Source organism: Capra hircus, chromosome 2 (assembly GCF_001704415.2).
Source record: "Capra hircus breed San Clemente chromosome 2, ASM170441v1, whole genome shotgun sequence".
NCBI lineage: Eukaryota > Metazoa > Chordata > Mammalia > Artiodactyla > Bovidae > Capra > Capra hircus.
In genome coordinates, this window is record NC_030809.1 from 8,375,644 (window position 1) to 8,394,260 (window position 18,617).

The 18,617-nt window shown below is 41.2% G+C and overlaps 1 protein-coding gene across 1 annotated transcript in view; it reads left to right on the forward strand.

Moving 5' to 3' along the window:
* TMEM57 (transmembrane protein 57) overlaps positions 1–18,617 on the forward strand; it is a 69,929-nt gene that overhangs the window by 34,003 nt on the left and 17,309 nt on the right. The window contains exon 7 of the mRNA XM_018056052.1: positions 17,740–17,898. Coding sequence (XP_017911541.1) covers positions 17,740–17,898 — 159 coding nt within the window. The remainder of the gene's footprint in view (positions 1–17,739; positions 17,899–18,617) is intronic.

The following is an 18,617-nucleotide window of genomic DNA, read 5'->3' on the forward strand; positions in this document are numbered from 1 at the left end:
TAACCCGCGCTGCTCTTTCTGATCTTGGGAGGCAGTGACTGGGGCTTTGGCCTTTACCCGCGCTGCTCTTTCTGATCTTGGGAGGCAGTGACTGGGGCTTTGGCCCTAACCCGCGCTGCTCTTTCTGATCTTGGGAGGCAGTGACTGGGGCTTTGGCCCTAACCCGCGCTGCTCTTTCTGATCTTGGGAGGCAGTGACTGGGGCTTTGGCCCTAACCCGCGCTGCTCTTTCTGATCTTGGGAGGCAGTGACTGGGGCTTTGGCCCTAACCCGCGCTGCTCTTTCTGATCTTGGGAGGCAGTGACTGGGGCTTTGGCCTTTACCCGCGCTGCTCTTTCTGATCTTGGGAGGCAGTGACTGGGGCTTTGGCCCTAACCCGCGCTGCTCTTTGTCCGTGTGCTGCCTGTCGCCTCTGCTGACAACCTGTGCTGCCCAGTGACGTGCCTGACACTGTCCCCGTGAGTGATGGCTGCCAAAGTAGGGCTTTCCATTTCTACAGGTGCATTTGATCATTTATTCGTAACAGTATCATTTCCAGCCTAGAGGTAAAATTAGTAAAATACGTGACATTTCAGAAAGAAGATTTTAACTAGACACTTAGAGGTTCTAGTTAGATTAGATTAAATATCTTGTATGTAGCTATTGCTTTAGTTCAGTTCAATTCCGTCGCTCAGTCGTGTCCGACTCTTTGTGACCCCATGAACTGCAGCACGGCCCGCCTCCCTGTCCATCACCAACTCCCGGAGTCCACCCAAACTCACGTCCATCGAGTTGGTGATGCCATCCAGCCGTCTCATCCGCTGTTGTCCCCTTCTCCTCCTGCCCCCAATCCCTCCCAGCATCAAAGTCTCTTCCAATGAGTCAACTCTTCGCATGAGGTAGCCAAAGTATTGGAGTTTCAGCTTTAGCATCATTCCTTCCAAAGAACACCCAGGGCTGATCTCCTTTAGGATGGACTGGTTTGGACCTCCTTGCAGTCCAGTGTCCTCTCAAGAGTCTTCTCCAACACCACAGTTCAAAAGCATCAATTCTTCGGTGCTCAGCTTTCTTCACAGTCCAGCTCTCACATCCATACATGACTACTGGAAAAACCATAGCCTTGACTAGACAGACCTTTGTTGGCAAAGTAACGTCTCTGCTTTTGAATATGCTATCTAGGTTGGTCATAACTTTTCTTCCAAGGAGTAAGCGTCTTTTAATTTCAAGGCTGCAGTCACCATCTGCAGTGATTTTGGAGCCCCCCAAAATAAAGTCTGACACTGTTTCCACTGTTTCCCCATCTATTTCCCATGATGTGATGGGCAGATGCCATGATCTTCATTTTCTGAATGTTGAGCTTTAAGCCAACTTTTACACTCTCCTCTTTCACTTTCATCAAGAGGCTTTTTAGTTCCTCGTCACTTTCTGCCATAAGGGTGGTGTCATCTGCATATCTGAGGTTATTGATATTTCTGCCAGCAATCTTGATTCCAGCTTGTGTTTCTTCCAGCCCAGCATTTCTCATGATGTACTCTGCATATAAATTAAATAAACAGGGGGACAATATACAGCCTTGACGTACTCCTTTTCCTATTTGGAACCAGTCTGTTGTTCCATGTCCAGTTCTAACTGTTGCTTCCTGACCTGCATACAGGTTTCTCAAGAGGCAGGTCAGGTGGTCTGGTATGCCCATGTCTTTCAGAATTTTCCACAGTTTATTGTGATCCACACAGTCAAAGGCTTTGGCATAGTCAATAAAGCAGAAGTAGATGTTTTTCTGGAACTCTCTTGCTTTTTCCATGATCTAGCAGATGTTAGCAGTTTGATCTCTGGTTCCTCTGCCTTTTCTAAAACCAGATTGAACATCTGGAAGTTCACAGTTCACATATTGCTAAAGCCTGGCTTGGAGAATTGTGAGCATTACTTAACTTGCGTGTGAGATGAGTGCAATTGTGCAGTAGTTTGAGCATTCTTTGGCATTGCCTTTCTTTGGGATTGGAATGAAAACTGACCTTTTCCAGTCCTGTGGCCACTGCTGAGTTTTCCAAATTTGCTGTCATATTGAGTGCAGCACTTTCACAGCATCATCTTTCAGGATTTGAAATAGCTCAACTGGAATTCCATCACCTCCACTAGCTTTGTTCATAGTGATGCTTTCTAAGGCCCACTTGACTTCACATTCCAGGATGTCTGGCTCTAGGTGAGTGATCACACCATCGTGATTATCTTGGTTGTGAAGATCTTTTTTGTACAGTTCTTCTGTGTATTCTTGGCACCTCTTCTTAATATCTTCTGCTTCTGTTAGGTCCATACCATTTCTGTGCTTTATCAAGCCCATCTTTGCATGAAATGTTCCCTTGGTATCTCTAATTTTCTTGAAGAGAGCTATTACTAAATTTTATTTGGAAATGATTAAGTGGAAAAAATAAGTAGTGGAGTGTATTTCTATTAATATTTAGTAAGTTAAGTGTCTCTGTGGAAACACATTTCTGATTTATATTAGTCTAGCATTGTTTCTGAGCCAACGTGTTGTCAGACATGATTGTTTTCATTTTCTGCCTTGCTCATAGTATTTAAGGCACCTGTAGGTTTTACTTGGTTAGCTTTGTTTATTATGTTAGTTCATAATATAGTTTGAATTTGTTTAAATCATTGCAGTGATTTAAAACTATAATATTCTGGGATATAAATGTAGTCATAGAAGCATGATGATTTTAAACTTAAGCAGGCCCATTTTACAGCTTGAAAACCACTCAGCACTTCAGAAGCCAGGCATTAATGAATTTAAGCCAGTGGTTTACTTAGTGTCTCCATATTCAGGTGATCAAAGGAAATAATTGTCTGTGTTGCATAGATAAAATTATGAAATAACACATAAATTTTTTGATGGGGTGAGTCCACATTAGAAACACTTTTATGTTGAGTAGTGAGCTTTTATTCCAACAATAGGAATTTCTGATTAGACAATTAGAAAGTTTGCTCCCTAGAATTCAGAAGGAACTGCTATAAAATTTTGTGTTAAATTCTGAGTCAGTATGCCCCATTGGCACATAATGAATTGAGATTACCAGCTAAGGATTAGGGGTGGATTCCCTGAAGGTGAGGAACTCCAACGGAAAGGAACTGTGGTCTTTATATGTTACTCACGCTCTCATTTAGAAACTAGCTGTTTGAATACTTTGACAGCCAGTGTGCGTATACTTCAGTCTGTGCAAATCTCTCGGGGAACTCTGAAACCTTTTTGCTAGCCAGCTGGGACTCTCAGAATTAAAGCAAGTCTTAGTTTCTTTTTTGTGAGGAGAATGACAGCTCCCTGCTCAGGTGCCTTTCTCCTTTCTTGGTAGAGTGTTGAAGCAGACTTGAAATAGAAATACAGTGCAGCGAACTGAGAAGGCCCTTGTCCTTCCTCTCCCCTGACTCTAGAGAGGGTAGAGCAGACAGACGCATTTAGGAACGAGGCAGGGCATAGGCATGAGCCGGGGGCCAGGGTTGGAATCATTCATAATCAGTACTGTATCTGGCACCCAGGAGTTTGAAAGCACATGCCCTTCCAGACAGGACAGCCAGTTGTTGCTCTGGGGGATTGTAGGCCCAATGTTGCTAAATATTCTGATATTTAGAAGAGATGCCAAAAGTAGATATCTTTAATGTGAAATGTCACAGTTAAATTTTTTTTTTTTATTTCATGTAGAAGAAGGTCAAACAAAACATGTTTATGGGCCAGATTGGTTCCCCGGTTTATAACCTGTGCACCTGACCCTTGCTGTGATTCTTGTATTTTGTTCCATCCCCCACTGATCACATAAATCAAGACTGGACTTCTGTAGAAAGGACTTTGAATTAGGGGCTGTCTGGCAGTCCCACGAGCTAACTGCCATGTATTAATGGGTTTTTTACCTTCTCCTGTCCTTGAGTTCCTTGTGCTCCTGGAAAACACGCACCTGTTGACAGCACCCCTCCAGAGTCCAAAGACTGCTCCCTGTTGTGTTGCAGTCCTCGACACCTGACCAGGGGGCTTTCAGGCCACTTAGCAGGAAAGGGAGCAGTCTTGTGATCAAAGGGGTTGTTTGAGTCTCTGTGCAAGTCACTCAGTCATGTCTGACTCTTTGCGACCCCATGGAGTCCGTGGAATTCTCTAGGCCAGAATACTGGAATGGGTAGCCTGTCCCTTCCCCAGGGGATCTTCCTGACCCAGGAATCGAACCGGGGTCTCTTGCATTGCAGGAGGATTCTTTACCAACTGAGCTATCAGAGGTGTTCCTCAAATGTTACAGTATAGAGGCCTCCTATGCCTAAGGATGGTGACTTCTTCCACATCAGGGTGTTTTTCTGCCATATTCTTGGAGCAGACACCAAAACAGGGGACATGAGACTGGTTATTCACAGATTTCACAGACCAGCTAGATTTGAATCTGGACTTAGACAAACTGTTGCTTTGATAGGGACTGATGGATGGGAAGTAATAGCTGATGTAGATTTAGGAACTGAGGCATTTTCTACTTCAGAAAGTCAAGTTCCCCTTTTTTGGAATGACCTAAAAAGTTTAAGAAGTAAAACAGTTGGGTTTTCCCTAAGGCTTTCAGATTATTCTGAAACTGGCCTGTGATGTGGGCAAATCTGAGAGTAACAGTGAATGTTGAAAAACCGTGCAGAGCAAATAAACAGCCTCCTCTTTTTAAAAAAACCCAAAACTTTTCTCTCAATCAGAAAATAATAATTAAAATATTAAAAATAAGTTACAAATGCTGATTACTTCCAACTTTGAGAGTAGAGATGACCACTATCTTACATATACGTCCTCTCAGACTTTTTCTTTTGCATACATACTTATTCTTTCCACAAAACGGAGCTCATGTACTGTGTATACTGTTTTATAATTATGTTTTCCCACTGATTCTGTCATGAGTATTCTCCCATGTCATTGAATATTCTTCCTGTTGTGTGTCAGTCAGACACATGAGTGTCCAATTTATTTAGTCAATTTTCTGTTGAATACTGATTTTTTCTTAGTATAAATACTATTGCAACAAACACAGTCTTACACAAATCTTTGTGTGTATCTCCAGTTTGGGAATGGGATGCTGTATCAGCAGATACAAACATTTTGAAGACTTTTGATACAAACTGTCATATCTGACCACATCCTTTCAGGACCTTATTAAAACTGCTAGTTCATGGCACCCCTAGCTTTATGCTTGAGGGGCTTCAAGAATTCACTTTCCCATTTCCCTGAGTGGCCAGTGAAATCCTCTAGATTTCTTTTCCTGTCTCTTTTTGTTCTTTAATGAAAAGGACAGCTTAGGGAGCAGAGACCTAAGGTACTCTATAATACGGTTTCACCTAGCAGTCAGGTCATCAGGCTGTTACTTATTTTTGATACTTGTGCCTGGTAAGCAATTGTAGTAATCACAGTGAAACCTGAGGCAGCCTCATTTCCTTATTTCCAAAGTTGTGGTTAACTGGATATACTGGAACAGCTTCACTTGCTCAGTGTAGGCCTCATTTAAGTTGAGAGACATTCGTGTCTTTATGTGAATGACCCGTGCGGCCTGTCCTGTCAGGGTGAATGACCTGGAAAGGGGGGAAAGGAAGGAGTTGGTGGAAAGGGCAAACAGTATTTCTTCTGGGGACAGAGCTTTGATTTATGAGCTTAGTTTCCTGCAGAGACAGCTGTGTGGTCCCTAAACAAGTCTTGTATGATTAATGTATGCTGGGGATCTCCTAATGGAATTAGGTACTTCCCGAGATGAAGCAGTTGCTCTTCACTCATTCTTTTCATGTGCACCTGCCTTCCTGATAAGCAAACGCCCCTTTACCCCTGTCTCCATCAGCCACTGTTTAAACTGAAAATCTGGCAGCCTGCTCCAGATAGGTTGTTTCCAGAGCCTCGTGTATCACGACACTGACCCTGTTCTGCTCTAAGCAGAGACGCACACAGAGTGAGGGTTAGAGGCGTGGTCTTGGAAAGACTGAAAGAAACTTGAGAATACACTTCCAGCTTCTAATTGTAGAGTGCTGTCAGTCCCTGGCTTCAGAGAACTTAAACGCTTTTTAGAAATAAGATAACATGCACAGGAAAAGATTAAAACCAAAACAAGTTTAAACAGAGCACAGGGCAGTGGTTTAGTGCCAGGTGAGAAACAGCAACAGTAAGGGTTTTCAGACTTCAGAAGGATAGAGAACATTGGGCCCTTAGAAGTCAGCACCTCATCCTGGAGAGTTTTGTGGTTTTTTTTTTTTTTTTTTTTTTAATTTTTAAAAATTTATTTAATTTTTTATTGAAGGATAACTGCTTTTCAGAATTCTGTTGTTTTCTGTCAAACCTCAACATGAGTCAGCCATAGGTATACATATATCCCCTCCCTTTTGAACCTCCCCCATCTCTCTCCCCATCCCACCCCTGTAGGTTGACACAGAGCCCCTGTTTGAGTTTCCTGAGCCATACAGTGAGTTCCTGTTGGCTGTCTATTTTATATATGGTAATGTAAATTTCCACGTTACTCTTTCCATGCATCTCACCCTCTCCTCCCCTCTCCCCGTGTCCATAAGTCTATTCTCTGTCTGTTTCTCCATTGCTGCCCTGTAAATAAATTCTTCAGAACCATTCTAGATTCCGTGTATATGTGTTAGAATATGATATTTATCTTTCTCTTTTTGACTCACTTCACTCTGTATAAGAGGTTCTAGGTTCATCCACCTCATTACAACTGACTCAAATGTGTTCCTTTTTATGGCTGAGTAATATTCCATTGTGTATATGTACCACAATTTCTTTATCCGTTGATCTGTCGATGGACATCTAAGTTGCTTCCACATTCTAGCTATTGTAAATAGTGCTGCAATGAACAGTGGAATACATGTGTTTCTTTTAATTTTGGTTTCCTCAGGGCATATGCCTAGGAGTAGGATTGTTGGGTCATATTGTGGTTTTATTCCTGGTTTTTTAAGGAATCTCCATACTGTATTCCATAGTGGCTGTATCAACTTACATTCCCACAAACAGTGTAAAAGCGTTCTCTTTTCTCCACACCCTTCTCCAGCATTTATTGTTTGTAGACTTTTTGATGATGGCCATTCTGACCAGCATGAGGTGATATATCATTGTAGTTTTGATTTGCATTTCTCTAATAATGAGTAACATTGAGCATCTTTTCATGTGTTTGTTAGCCGTCTGTAGGTCTTCTTTGGAGAAATGTCTGTTTAGGTCTTTTTCCCACTTTTTGATTGGGGTGTTTGTTTTTCTGGTATTCAGTTGTATGAACTGCTTGTGTATTTTGAAAATTAATCCTTTGTCAGTTGTTTTATTTGCTATTATTTTCTCCCATTCTGAGGGCTGTCTTTTCACCTTGCTTACTTTTGTTTTTATTTCCGTTAGTCCTGGAGGTGGGTCATAGAGGATCTTGTTTTGATTTATGTCATTGAGTGTTCTGCCTGTTTTCCTCTAAGGGCTTTATAGTTTATGGTCTTATATTTAGGTCCTTAATCCATTTTTAGTTTATCTTTGTGTATGGTGTTAGGAAGTGTTCTAATTTCATTCTTTTACATGTAGCTGTCCAGTTTTCCCAGCACCATTTATTGAAGAGGCTGTCTTTGACCCATTGTATATTCTTGCCTCCTTTGTCAAAAATAAGGTACCCATAGGCGCATGGGTTTATTTCTGGGCTTTCTGTCTTGTTCATTGATCTGTGTTTCTGTTTCATGCCAGTACCATACTGTCTTGATGACTGTAGCTTTGTAGTGTAAGCTGAAGTCAGGAAGGTTGATTCCGCCAGCTCTATACTTTCTCAAGACTGCTTTGGCTATTTGGGGTCTTTTGTGTTTCCATATGAACTGTGAAATTTTTTGTTCTAGTTCTGTGAAAAATGCCATTGGTAATTTCTATGGATCACATTGAAGCTATAGATTGCATTTTGTATTTTCACAATATTGATTCTTCCTACTCAGGAACATGGAATCTCTCTCCATCTGTTTATGTCATCTTTGATTTCTTTCATTAGTGTCTTATAATTTTCTGTGTACAGTTCTTTTGTCTCCTTCAGTTCAGTTCAGTTCAGTTTCTCAGTCATGTCTGACTCTTTGCAACCCCATGGACTGCAGCACTCCAGGCCTCCCTGTCCATCACCAATTCCTGGAGTTTACCAAACTCATGTGCATTAAGTTGGTGATACCATCCAACCATCTCATCCTCTGTCGTCCCCTTCTCTTCCCGCCTTCAATCTTTCCCAGCATCAGGGTCTTTTCAAGTGAGTCAGCTCTTCACATCAGGTGGCCAAAGTATTGGAGTTTCAGCTCCAACATCAGTCCTTCCAATGAACACTCAGGACTGATCTCCTTTAGGATGGACTTGGATCTCCTTGCAGTCGAAGGGACTCTCAAGAGTCTTCTCCAAAACCACAGTTCAAAAACATCAATTCTTTGGTGCTCAGCTTTCTTTATAGTCCAACTCTCACATCCATACATGACTACTGGATAAACCATAGCCTTGACTAGACGGACCTTTGTTGACATAGTAATGTCTCTACTTTTTAATATGCTGTCTAGGTTGGTCGTAACTTTCCTTCCAAGGAGTAAGCGTCTTTTAATTTCATGGCTGCAGTCACCATCTGCAGTGATTTTGGAGCCCCCAAAATAAAGTCTGACACTGTTTCCACAGTTTCCCCATCTATTTGCCATGAAGTGATGGGACTGGATGCCATGATCTTCGTTTTCTGAATGCTGAGCTTTAAGCCAACTTTTTCACTCTCGTCATTCACTTTCTTGGAAAAGGCAATGGCACCCCACTCCAGTACACTTGCCTGGAGAATCCCATGGATGGAGGAGCCTGGTAGGCTGCAGTCCATGGGGTCGCTAAGAGTCAGACACAGCTGAGCGACTTCACTTTCCCTTTTCACGTTCATGCATTGGAGAAGGAAATGGCAACCCACTCCAGTGTTCTTGCCTGGAGAATCCCAGGGACGGGGGAGCCTGGTGGGCTGCTGTCTGTGGGGTCGCACAGAGTCAGCCACGACTGAAACGACTTAGCAGTAGCAGCACCATTCACTTCCATCAAGAGGCTCTTTAGTTCTTCACTTTCTGCCATAAGGTTGGTGTAATTTGTCTCCTTGGGTAAGTTTATTCCTAGATATTTAATTCTTTTTGTTGCAGTGGTGAATGGGATTGATTCCTTAATTTCTCTTTCTGATTTTTTATTGTTAGTATATAGAAATGCAAATGGTTTCTGTTTATTGATTTTGTATCATGCAACTTCGCTAAATTCTCTGCTTAGCTCTAGTAATTTTCTGATACTGTCTTTAAGGTTTTCTACTTACAGTATCGTGTCATCTGCAAACAATGAGAGCTTTACTTCTCTTCCGATCTGGATTCCTTTTATTTCTTTTTGTTCTCTGATTGCTGTAGCTAGGACTTCCAGAACTATGTTGAATAATAGTGGTGAAAGTGGACACCCTTGTCTTGTTCCTGACCTTAGGGGGAATGCTTTCAGTTTTCAGCCATCGAGAATAATGTTTGCTGTAGGCTTATCATATACGGCCTTTACTATGTTGAGGTAGGTTCCTTCTGTGCCCATGTTTTGAAGAGTTTTAATCATAACTGGGTGCTGAATTTTGTCACAGACTTTTTCTTCATCTATTGAGATTATCATATGGTTTTATTTTTCAATTTGTTAATATGGTGTATCACCATTGATTTGCATGTATTGAAGAATCCTTGCATCCCTGGAATAAACCCAACTTGATCATGGTGTATGAGCTTTTTGATGTGTTGACGAATTCTGGTTGCTAAAATTTTTTTGAGGATTTTTGCATCTATGTTCATCAGTAATATTAGTCTGAAAGAGTTTTAGAAGGCTAGGCATTAGCTCTTCTCTAAATGTTTGATAGAATTCTCCTGTGAAGCCGTCTGGTCCTGGGCTTTTGTTTTTTGGGAAATTTTTGATCACAGCTTCAATTTCAGTGCTTGTAATTGAGTTGTTCATAATTTCTATTTCTTCCTGGTTCAATCATGGAAGATTGAATTTTTCTAACAATATGTCCACTTCTTCCAGGTTACCCATTTTTTTGCTGTATATTTGTTAATAATAGTCTGTTATAATCCTTTGTATTTCTGCACTGTCTATTGTTATCTCCCCTTTTTCATTTCTCATTTTGTTGATTTGATTCTTCTCTCTTCTTTTCTTGATGAGTCTGGCTAAAGGTTTGTTGATTTTGTTTATCCTCAAAAAACCAGCTTTTAGTTTCATTAATCTTTACTGTTGTTTTTTTCATTTATTTCTGCTCAGAACTTTATGATTCTTTTCTTCTGCTAATTTTGGGGGGTTTTTGTTCTTCTTTTTCCAGTTGTTTTAGGTGTAAAGTTAGGTTGTCCATTTGATATTTTTCTTGTTTCTTAAGGTAGGATTGTATTGCTGTAAACTTCCTTCTTAGGACTGCTTTTGCTGCATCCCATAGGTTTTGAGTTGTCATGTTTTCATTGTCATTTGTTTCTAGAAATTTCTTGATTTCCCTTTTGATGTTTTTCAGTAACCTTTAGTTAGTTATTTACTACTAATATTACTAGTAGTAATATTAATTATACCAGTCAATTATAATATTGATGTTGTTAATATTATAATTAATTATATTAATTAATATTAAATATTATCAATAATATAACCAATAGTGTAAATATCAACAGTTATTAATATTAGTAATAAATATTACTGGTTATTACTTGCATAGTAAGTAACCTGTTAGATGTATAGAAATGTGTTGTTTAATCTCCGTGTGTTTGTGTTTCTTACAGTTTTTTTCTTGTCATTGATATCTAATCTCATAGCGTTGTGTTTGGAGAAGATGCTTGATACAATTTTGGTTTTCTTATACTTAGTGAGATTTGATTTGTGACCCAAGATGTGGTCTATACTAGAGAATAAGCACTTGAGAAGAAGGTGTATTCCTCTGCATTGGATGGAATGTCCTGAAGATATCAATGAGATCCATCTCATCTGATGTATCATTTAAGACTTGTGTTTCCTTATTAATTTTCTGTTTTGATGATCTGTCTCTTGGTGTGAGTGGGATGTTAAAACATCCTACTCTTACTGTGTTACTGTCAGTTTCTCCTTTTATGTCTGTTAGTGTTTGTCTTATGTATTGAGGTGTTCCCGTGTTGGGTGCATAGATATTTACAATTGTTATGTCTTCCTCTTGGATTGATCCCTTGATCATTATGTAGTGTCCTTCCTTGTCTCTTGTAGTATTCTTTATTTTAAGGTCTGTTTTTTCTGATATGAGGATTGTTGCTCCAGCTTTCTTTTGCTTCCCATTTGCATGGAATATATTTTTCCATCGTCTCACTTTCAGTCTGTATGTGTCTTGAGGTCTGCAGTGGGTTTCTTGTAGACAGCATATATATGGTCCTTGTTTTTTAATCCATTCAGCCAGTCTGTGTCTTCTGGTTGGAGCATTTAATCCATTTACATTTAAAGTAATTGTTGATGTATATGTTTCTATTGCCATTTTTGTTTTTATTTTTTAACTGGGCCTTGAATGAGTGAGGTTTGAAAATTAGAGGCCTTTCCTCCAGGAGGAATGGTATAATTAAAGACCAGAGATGTCTGGAAATGAGTGAATCGTTTTGGCTGGTTTGATGGGTGTGTGTGAAAAACTCATCTTTCTGTCACTTGGCTGCATAATTTGGAGATGAGCTTTGAAGCCCGTTTTCTTACAGAATGAGCAGCATTGTAAATTCTGTGTTTTCTTGCAGGGCCTACAGCATCTCTGTCAGGCTTCTTAGAATTCAGAGATAACCATCAGAGCCAAGGCTCCTTGTCTTCCTGATGGCCTCATGGGGCCATGCCTCGTTCTGGCATACATGTACACTTAGGTTGTTTTCTGGAATGGATGTGGAGTGTGTCTCAGAGTATGTGGGGAACCTAGTCCTCCCCAGGTGAAGTCCTGGCTAATAAAAGGTCTCCCTCTTTTGTGCAGGACTTGCTTCCCAGGTGGTGCTAGTAGTAAAGAACATGCCTGCTAATGCAGGAGACATGAGACTCAGGTTTGATCCCTGAGTCAGGAAGATCCCCTAGAGGAGGGCATGACAACTCACTCCAGTATTCTTGCCTGGAGAATCCCATGGACAAAGGAGCCTGGTGGGCTACAGTTTACAGGGTTGCGAAGAGTCGGACACAAGTGAAGTGAGTTAGTACATAGGCACACTTCCTGGAGAAATTTACTGCCCCAGAGTGTTAAAGTTCTTATGTATTCACAATCAGGCCTCATAACACCTCAGGCTTTATTAAAATGTGAAGGTACTGGCTGTACACATTGGAGACTTTTATACTTTCAGTGAAGTCAGTACTGTGGCTGTAATTCAAGTGATTCACAAAAGATGAGGATTACAAACATTTAGACATAAATATCTCAGTCGTGTCCGACTCTCCATGACCCCATGGACTGCAGCCTACCAGGCTCCCCCGTCCATGGGATTTTCCAGTCAAGAGTACTGGAGTGCGTTGCCATTGCCTTCTCCTGGAGATCTTCCTGACCCAGGGATTGAACCCAGGTCTCCCACATTGTAGGCAGACACTTTACCATCTGAGCCACCAGGGAAGTCAGATATCTCCCTACCTTTTCATATACTTAAAAACAATACTTCTTTCATCTGAAAGCTGACACCTGAATACTGTACTTTTACCAGCAAGGGTGCTTCAAGATACTCACAGATATTTTTTCTACCTAGCTTGCCTTGAAAGACTGAGGTTTGAGCTTCATACTTTTTGGTAGGCTAGGAAATTACCCCTTATTAAACGGTAAAATCTCCCCTTAAAATTACATAATTATTAACCATTTACATTATAATTTACCTCAGTTGAGTGGGCTAAGGGAGAAGAGGAGCTAGAGTTGAGGTTTGGGGTGTCAGTTTTGCCCTTAAGTCAAGGGCTGTGAGTTAGGTGGTGTGCTGGAGTTCAGAGGTAGCTTCACAGGTTTAGAAGTTGAGTTTAAATTTATGAATAAACTGGCTCGGAAGGTGCCTGGACCTAATAAGTAATGTTTTGAGTTGGTTAGACCCCTGGCTTGTCCGACGGGGCACAAGTGGGTGTATTTATTGAACACATAGACTCCAGCTTTGCCATCTACCCTGTCTCTATCCCAAGTGGCAGCACTCTTGGGCAGCCTTTGTAAGGGTGACTAGTGCCACAGGAGTTGGGCAAGGAGGGAGTGCATTTATACGCTGCCTAAGCCTTTCCAAAGTGTGGTTAAGATCTGTGTGATCCTTTATTTCTCTTTTTTGGATGAGTTTGTAGCTCTGCTGGAGGAAAGTTCTCTTTTATCCCTTAATCCTGTGCTGTGTAGGGAGGAGAATAGGAATTAGCTCTGATAAATGGGTTTAAGCTTGGAGATGAATGTTTTTTCCTCGTTTCTTTATTTTTTTTAAACATTTCTCTATCTGTGGCTGCGCTGGGTCTTCGCTGCTGCACGCGGGCTTTCTCTAGCTGTGGCAAGTGGGCGGTGCTCTCTCGTTGGGCGCCCTCACGGTGGTGGTAGGGGGAGGCTGCTTCTGCTGAGCTCAGGCTCTAGAGTGTGGGCCTCCACAGTTGTGGCTCAGCGGCTGCAGAGCATGCATCCTCCTTTCTTTTGACTCCTATTTACTGAAATTAGTTTTAAGGTTTATAAACTATTAACTTCTGTCTCATTTTCTTCTTGACCACTTGCTTCAAATTTAGGTTGCAGCTATTGACATTTTAATACAGTCCCATGAATACTTTCGAAGATTTTTGCATTAACCTCTTAACACCATTTAATTAGTACTTCTTGGTGCTTCTCACCGGTAAATTATATATCTGCATTTTACCTAGTAAGTACTGATCTTCAACACAAAAGGGTTAAATATACCATTATAACAGGTAGTTATCTTTCTAATAAATGCCCCTGGCATTTGACTGGCTCAATTCAGTTCAATTTACTAATGCACATAATTCTTTAAAAACTCATGTTTACATTTTTTATTGAGTATATGCAGGGATTGAGGTATATTTTTAAAAGTAGGATTGTACAGTACATCTGTGCAATGTAATATTATGCAGCAGTTGTTTGTGAAAAGTTTCTAATAGTGTGGAAAGGTGCTTAAGATAAGTAAACTATACATGTGGTACTCTTTCAGCAATATTAATATCTATGTGTGTTAAGAAAGAGAAAGAAAAGAGAGACATACAAAAATGAAGTAAACCAGATGCAAATAAGTGGTTCTGTCTGGATGAAAGAATTATGAGTTATTTACATTTTTATTCTTTTCTGTTGTATGCAGTTTTTTATTTTGACTGGGTATCACTTTTCCAATAAAAACGTAAATCCAGTAAGGGATTATAAATCATTTTACCACCTACCTCAGTAAAGATTTAAAATATAGTGAATATAGTGAATATGCAACATTAAATTAATGCTTTCTGCAGAGAGACAATGAAAAATTGCCCCTCATAAATTTAAAAAATTACTGAGAATTTACCATTTAGCACATTAAGTTATCTTACATGTTGTTATAGTTTCCTGTAGACCAGTGTTTCTTAAACTGGGGGATGCTGGTGTTAAATAACAGATTTGGAAAACAGTCATTCATAGTTTTACAGAACTAATGTCAGCAGTCATGAAAATCCTGAAGCATTTTAATTCTATACCTTGTGAACTTAAGTTATTTAATTTTTGAAAATAAGTCTTTTATTGAAGTATAACACACATCCACAAAAATGCACAAATCTTACTTGTACAGCTTATGAATTTTTACAAAGTAAACATATCCTTGTAACCATATCACTTTATCTCTTGTGTTGTACTGCTATATGTCTTTGACAAAATTTTCATAGCTCTCCACGCAGAAGATATTGTTTAGCGTTCTGTGATCTCCAGAAGTTGCACTCTTGATATTTCTGCTTGTTTTGCTTTCATAACTTCACTAACTCCCTTGTTTTTTTTACATTTTTCAAGGAACTCTGAAAGTTTCATTCAAAATATTGTTATTCTTAGTTCATGGTGGGAAAGTTTGGTTTTTGTAGATTAAAAACTGCAAAAAAGTAATAACTTCAAAATTATCGACATCTGACGTTTACGTTAGGGGCTTCCCAGGTGGCGCAGTGGCAAGGAATATTCCTGCCAGTGCAGGAGACGCGAGAGACATGGGTTTGATCTCTGGGTCGGGAAGATCCTGTGCAGGAGGAAATGGCAACCCGCTCCAGTGTTCTTGTCTGGAAAACTCCATGAATAGATGAGCCTGGTGGTCTACAGTCTGTGGGGTCGCGAAGAGTAAGACAGAACTGAGAGCGCACGCACACGCGCACACACACACAGCATTTGTTTATTTAATCTTTCTCTCGTTCCCAACTGTGGCACATGCTTTGCCCCAGTAACAGGTTGTGTGGAACTTGATTCCTGGGCCCTACATATGATGCAGCTTAGGTTGCTAATCAGAAGGAGCAGATCAGCAGCCAGTGCTAAGTATGTCAGGCCTAGAAATCCTAGACCAAGTTGAGAGGAACTTTAGAGATCATTTTGCCTCAAATGGAGAAACTGAGTCCTGAAAGGTGACATGTCTTGCTCAGGGTCCCAGAGTTGGCACCATAGCTGAGTCTAGAATCCTGATCCTCTATCCCATTTCTAAACCATGCTAAGTCCCTAGTCTCTTCTTAAAGCAATGTACTCCTCAGGCAGTGAAACTGACTTCTCAAAAAGATAAATTACCTAACACGTTTTTCACCCAGACTTCTTAGGGGGGGTAACCTGATGGCATTGACCTATTTTGGAAAATATCCCTTGGGTTATTTTGGGTGAACGAGGGATGGTATGGGGATGGTATAAATGCCAGTTGGTCATTGTTTAGAGCCGTTTCGGGAGTACATTCAACTGGAATAACCCTGGCAATAGGGAAAGTGTGGCGTGATGTCCATTCGTGACCCTTCCCTGGGGACCGAGCTGTGTCAGGAGACCCAGCAGTGCCTCTGGAACACAAGCTCTCTACTTGGTGCTCTCCCGGCTCCTGCGCCTGGAGATAACAATAGATGTTGCATGACTTTTTGATTTTGAGGTTTGGTTTCAGGTGGCTGAAGGGAGACAAGTAAGTAAAGCTGCCCTTTGGTTTTGTAAGGAATACCCGGCAACAGATACATGTATTTAGTAAGTGTTGATCACAGTGATTGATGGGCCCTGGGGATTTAATGTTTCATGAAACATATCTGTAAGGCCCTAGGCTGTGGAGCTGGCAATTTCTAAGGAGCAATCACCGTTACCCTCCAAAAATCTTGGTTCTTTTGCTATATTGGATCAGTGAAATGCGCAGGAGTCTTGTCAGGGTAAACTGACATCTGCCTACCTGTAAGTTTGTAGGAACAGGTGTCTTCTGAGTCTCCCCTGGCAGTCATCCTTGGCCTGACCTTCAGTGCCGGTCTCCACAGTTCAATCTCCAAACCCCTTCTATCCTTTCTCCCTCTATTCCCAGAGTAGATCCCTTCCTCAGAGGCCAGACTGATTGCTCTATCCCCAGATATCTGTGGCTAGTGGTGCTTTTGAGCATGTTTCCCCTTATTTAGAATGCCTCGTCCTCCCCTTCTGCTTCTTCAAATCCTGCCCAACCTTCAAGGCCCAGCTCACTTCCCATCTTCTCTGCTCAGAACTCATGTGGTACTTCTCCGCACACCGTACTATGGCTGATAGAGCCACAGTTTGGCCAGCGGGAGAAGAGAATGGACTGTGGAGCTAGGTTGCCTGTGTGCCCTTAGGCCGAAGACTTTTCTGAATCTAGGTTTCTTCATCTTTAAAAATGGACTAATAATTGCCAAGGTTATTCAGCTTACCTCATAGTTGGACAGGTTAAATGAATCCGTGCCGTTAAAATCTACAGGACAGCGTCTGACACATAAGTTCTCATGAGATACTAGCCATTCCTTTTAGCATGCATCTAACTGTGGCCTCCCTGTGTTACGGTTTAATCATTTCAGATGTCTGGTTATTGGCCTCTAGTGAAGTCAGAAAGTCCTCTCCTGAAGAAAGGGGCCTGACATCATACTTCTTGTTGACCCTTTCAGCCCTGCATGTGCACATAATAGTCCCGCAGTGCATGTCGCTTAAAATGAAACTATGACTGTTTTAAAGAAAATAGATCAAACAGGAGTGAAGAATTGAAGCGATAAGCTTCGTTTCACAGATGGAGTTTTCTTATGATTCATAGCTCATGTAATTTGTTCCCTTTTTCATTGTTGTTGAGTCTGATGAGCTCTTCTGTCACAGTCACCACAAGTGTGAGCGTCATTTAGCAAGGATGATAGCAGTTTCAGGAGCTTGTCTCAGACACTTGTCTTCTTGGCCCAGGGTGGGAGGGAATCTCAGAGAGTAGATTCTGACCTGTCAGGATGTCTCAAAGCAGGTGGGTCCTGAGCTGGTTGCTGTGAGCTTATCTCCTGTCTGAGGAGCATGCGGAGTTCACCAGTGGGGAGGGGACCTTCCCCTTCAGCCACCCTCCCTCTGCTTTGCCCTCTTCCTTTGTTAGCAGCTCAGATACAAGTCACCATCTTCACCTGTCGGAGTTCACAAATGCTTGAGGAGAAGCAAAAGTTACCCTCTGGTGGGAAGGCATGGGGACCCAGGCAGAAGCATTCAAAGGCTGATTGCGGACAGGAGTTGCAGTGGTGGCGGGATGCTCCACCATCCAGCCAGCCCTCAAGGACTTCAGCCAGGGTCTCCCGCAGAGCCCCAGGGGTGCCCCCTCAGTGACGAAGATGCTGCTCTTTTCCTTCTCCTAGGCTGGAACAAGACATTAAAAAGTTAAAGGCTGACCTGCAGGCCAGCAGGCAAGTGGAACAGGAGCTCCGCAGTCAGATCAGCTCTCTCTCAAGCACCGAGCGAGGGATCCGCTCAGAAATGGGCCAGCTCCGGCAGGAGAATGAGCTGCTGCAGAACAAGTACGTGCACCTTGTGGGCCTTCGGCAGAGAGCCAAGCAGCCTCGTATCGCTTTTGTTTTCAGGGATTGGAGTACAAGGTTCATGATGACAAAAGAATCTAGCAGAGGGGTTTTTAAAAATAAAATGTTAAAAGTATTGAGCATGAGATATTCAGTGTGTTACAAAATCTATAAAAACATTTAATGTTAACAAAACAGTTTAATAATACTATTTGTCTTCTCTCATTTAATAACTTCTGCTCTTAGTTTAAAATAGTCATTGAGCTTTTGTGACAATTTAAGTAAAATTGACCAGAAGTATTTCTGTCACAATTTGAAGCTCTTACTCCTTTGAGTGAAAGTTTCCAGAGGATTAGACTCTCTCTACTTTGATTTCTGGAACTAAAAGTGGCATTGAACTTTGATTTTATTTGAAGAGGCAGACCAAAAGCCTGCTTTTCTTTTATGCTTTCCATTAATTCATTCTGGAATTACTTCCAACTCAATGTGCGTTTATCTTTTTTTTTTTTAATCTCTAAGCATTGGGTGTCTGGGGTAGTGATTGCTACTGTAGGTGCTGAGCTGTCTGGGCTTTCCCTTGAAAGAGGACTCCTTCCTCATTTTCAGGGAATGTAACTCAAAAGCTAGAGCATTATGGACAAATAGCCTTTCCATTGTTTCTGACCCATGTATGTGTGTGATGGCTCTAACATTGTTGATATAGTGAGAAAAACTCACTA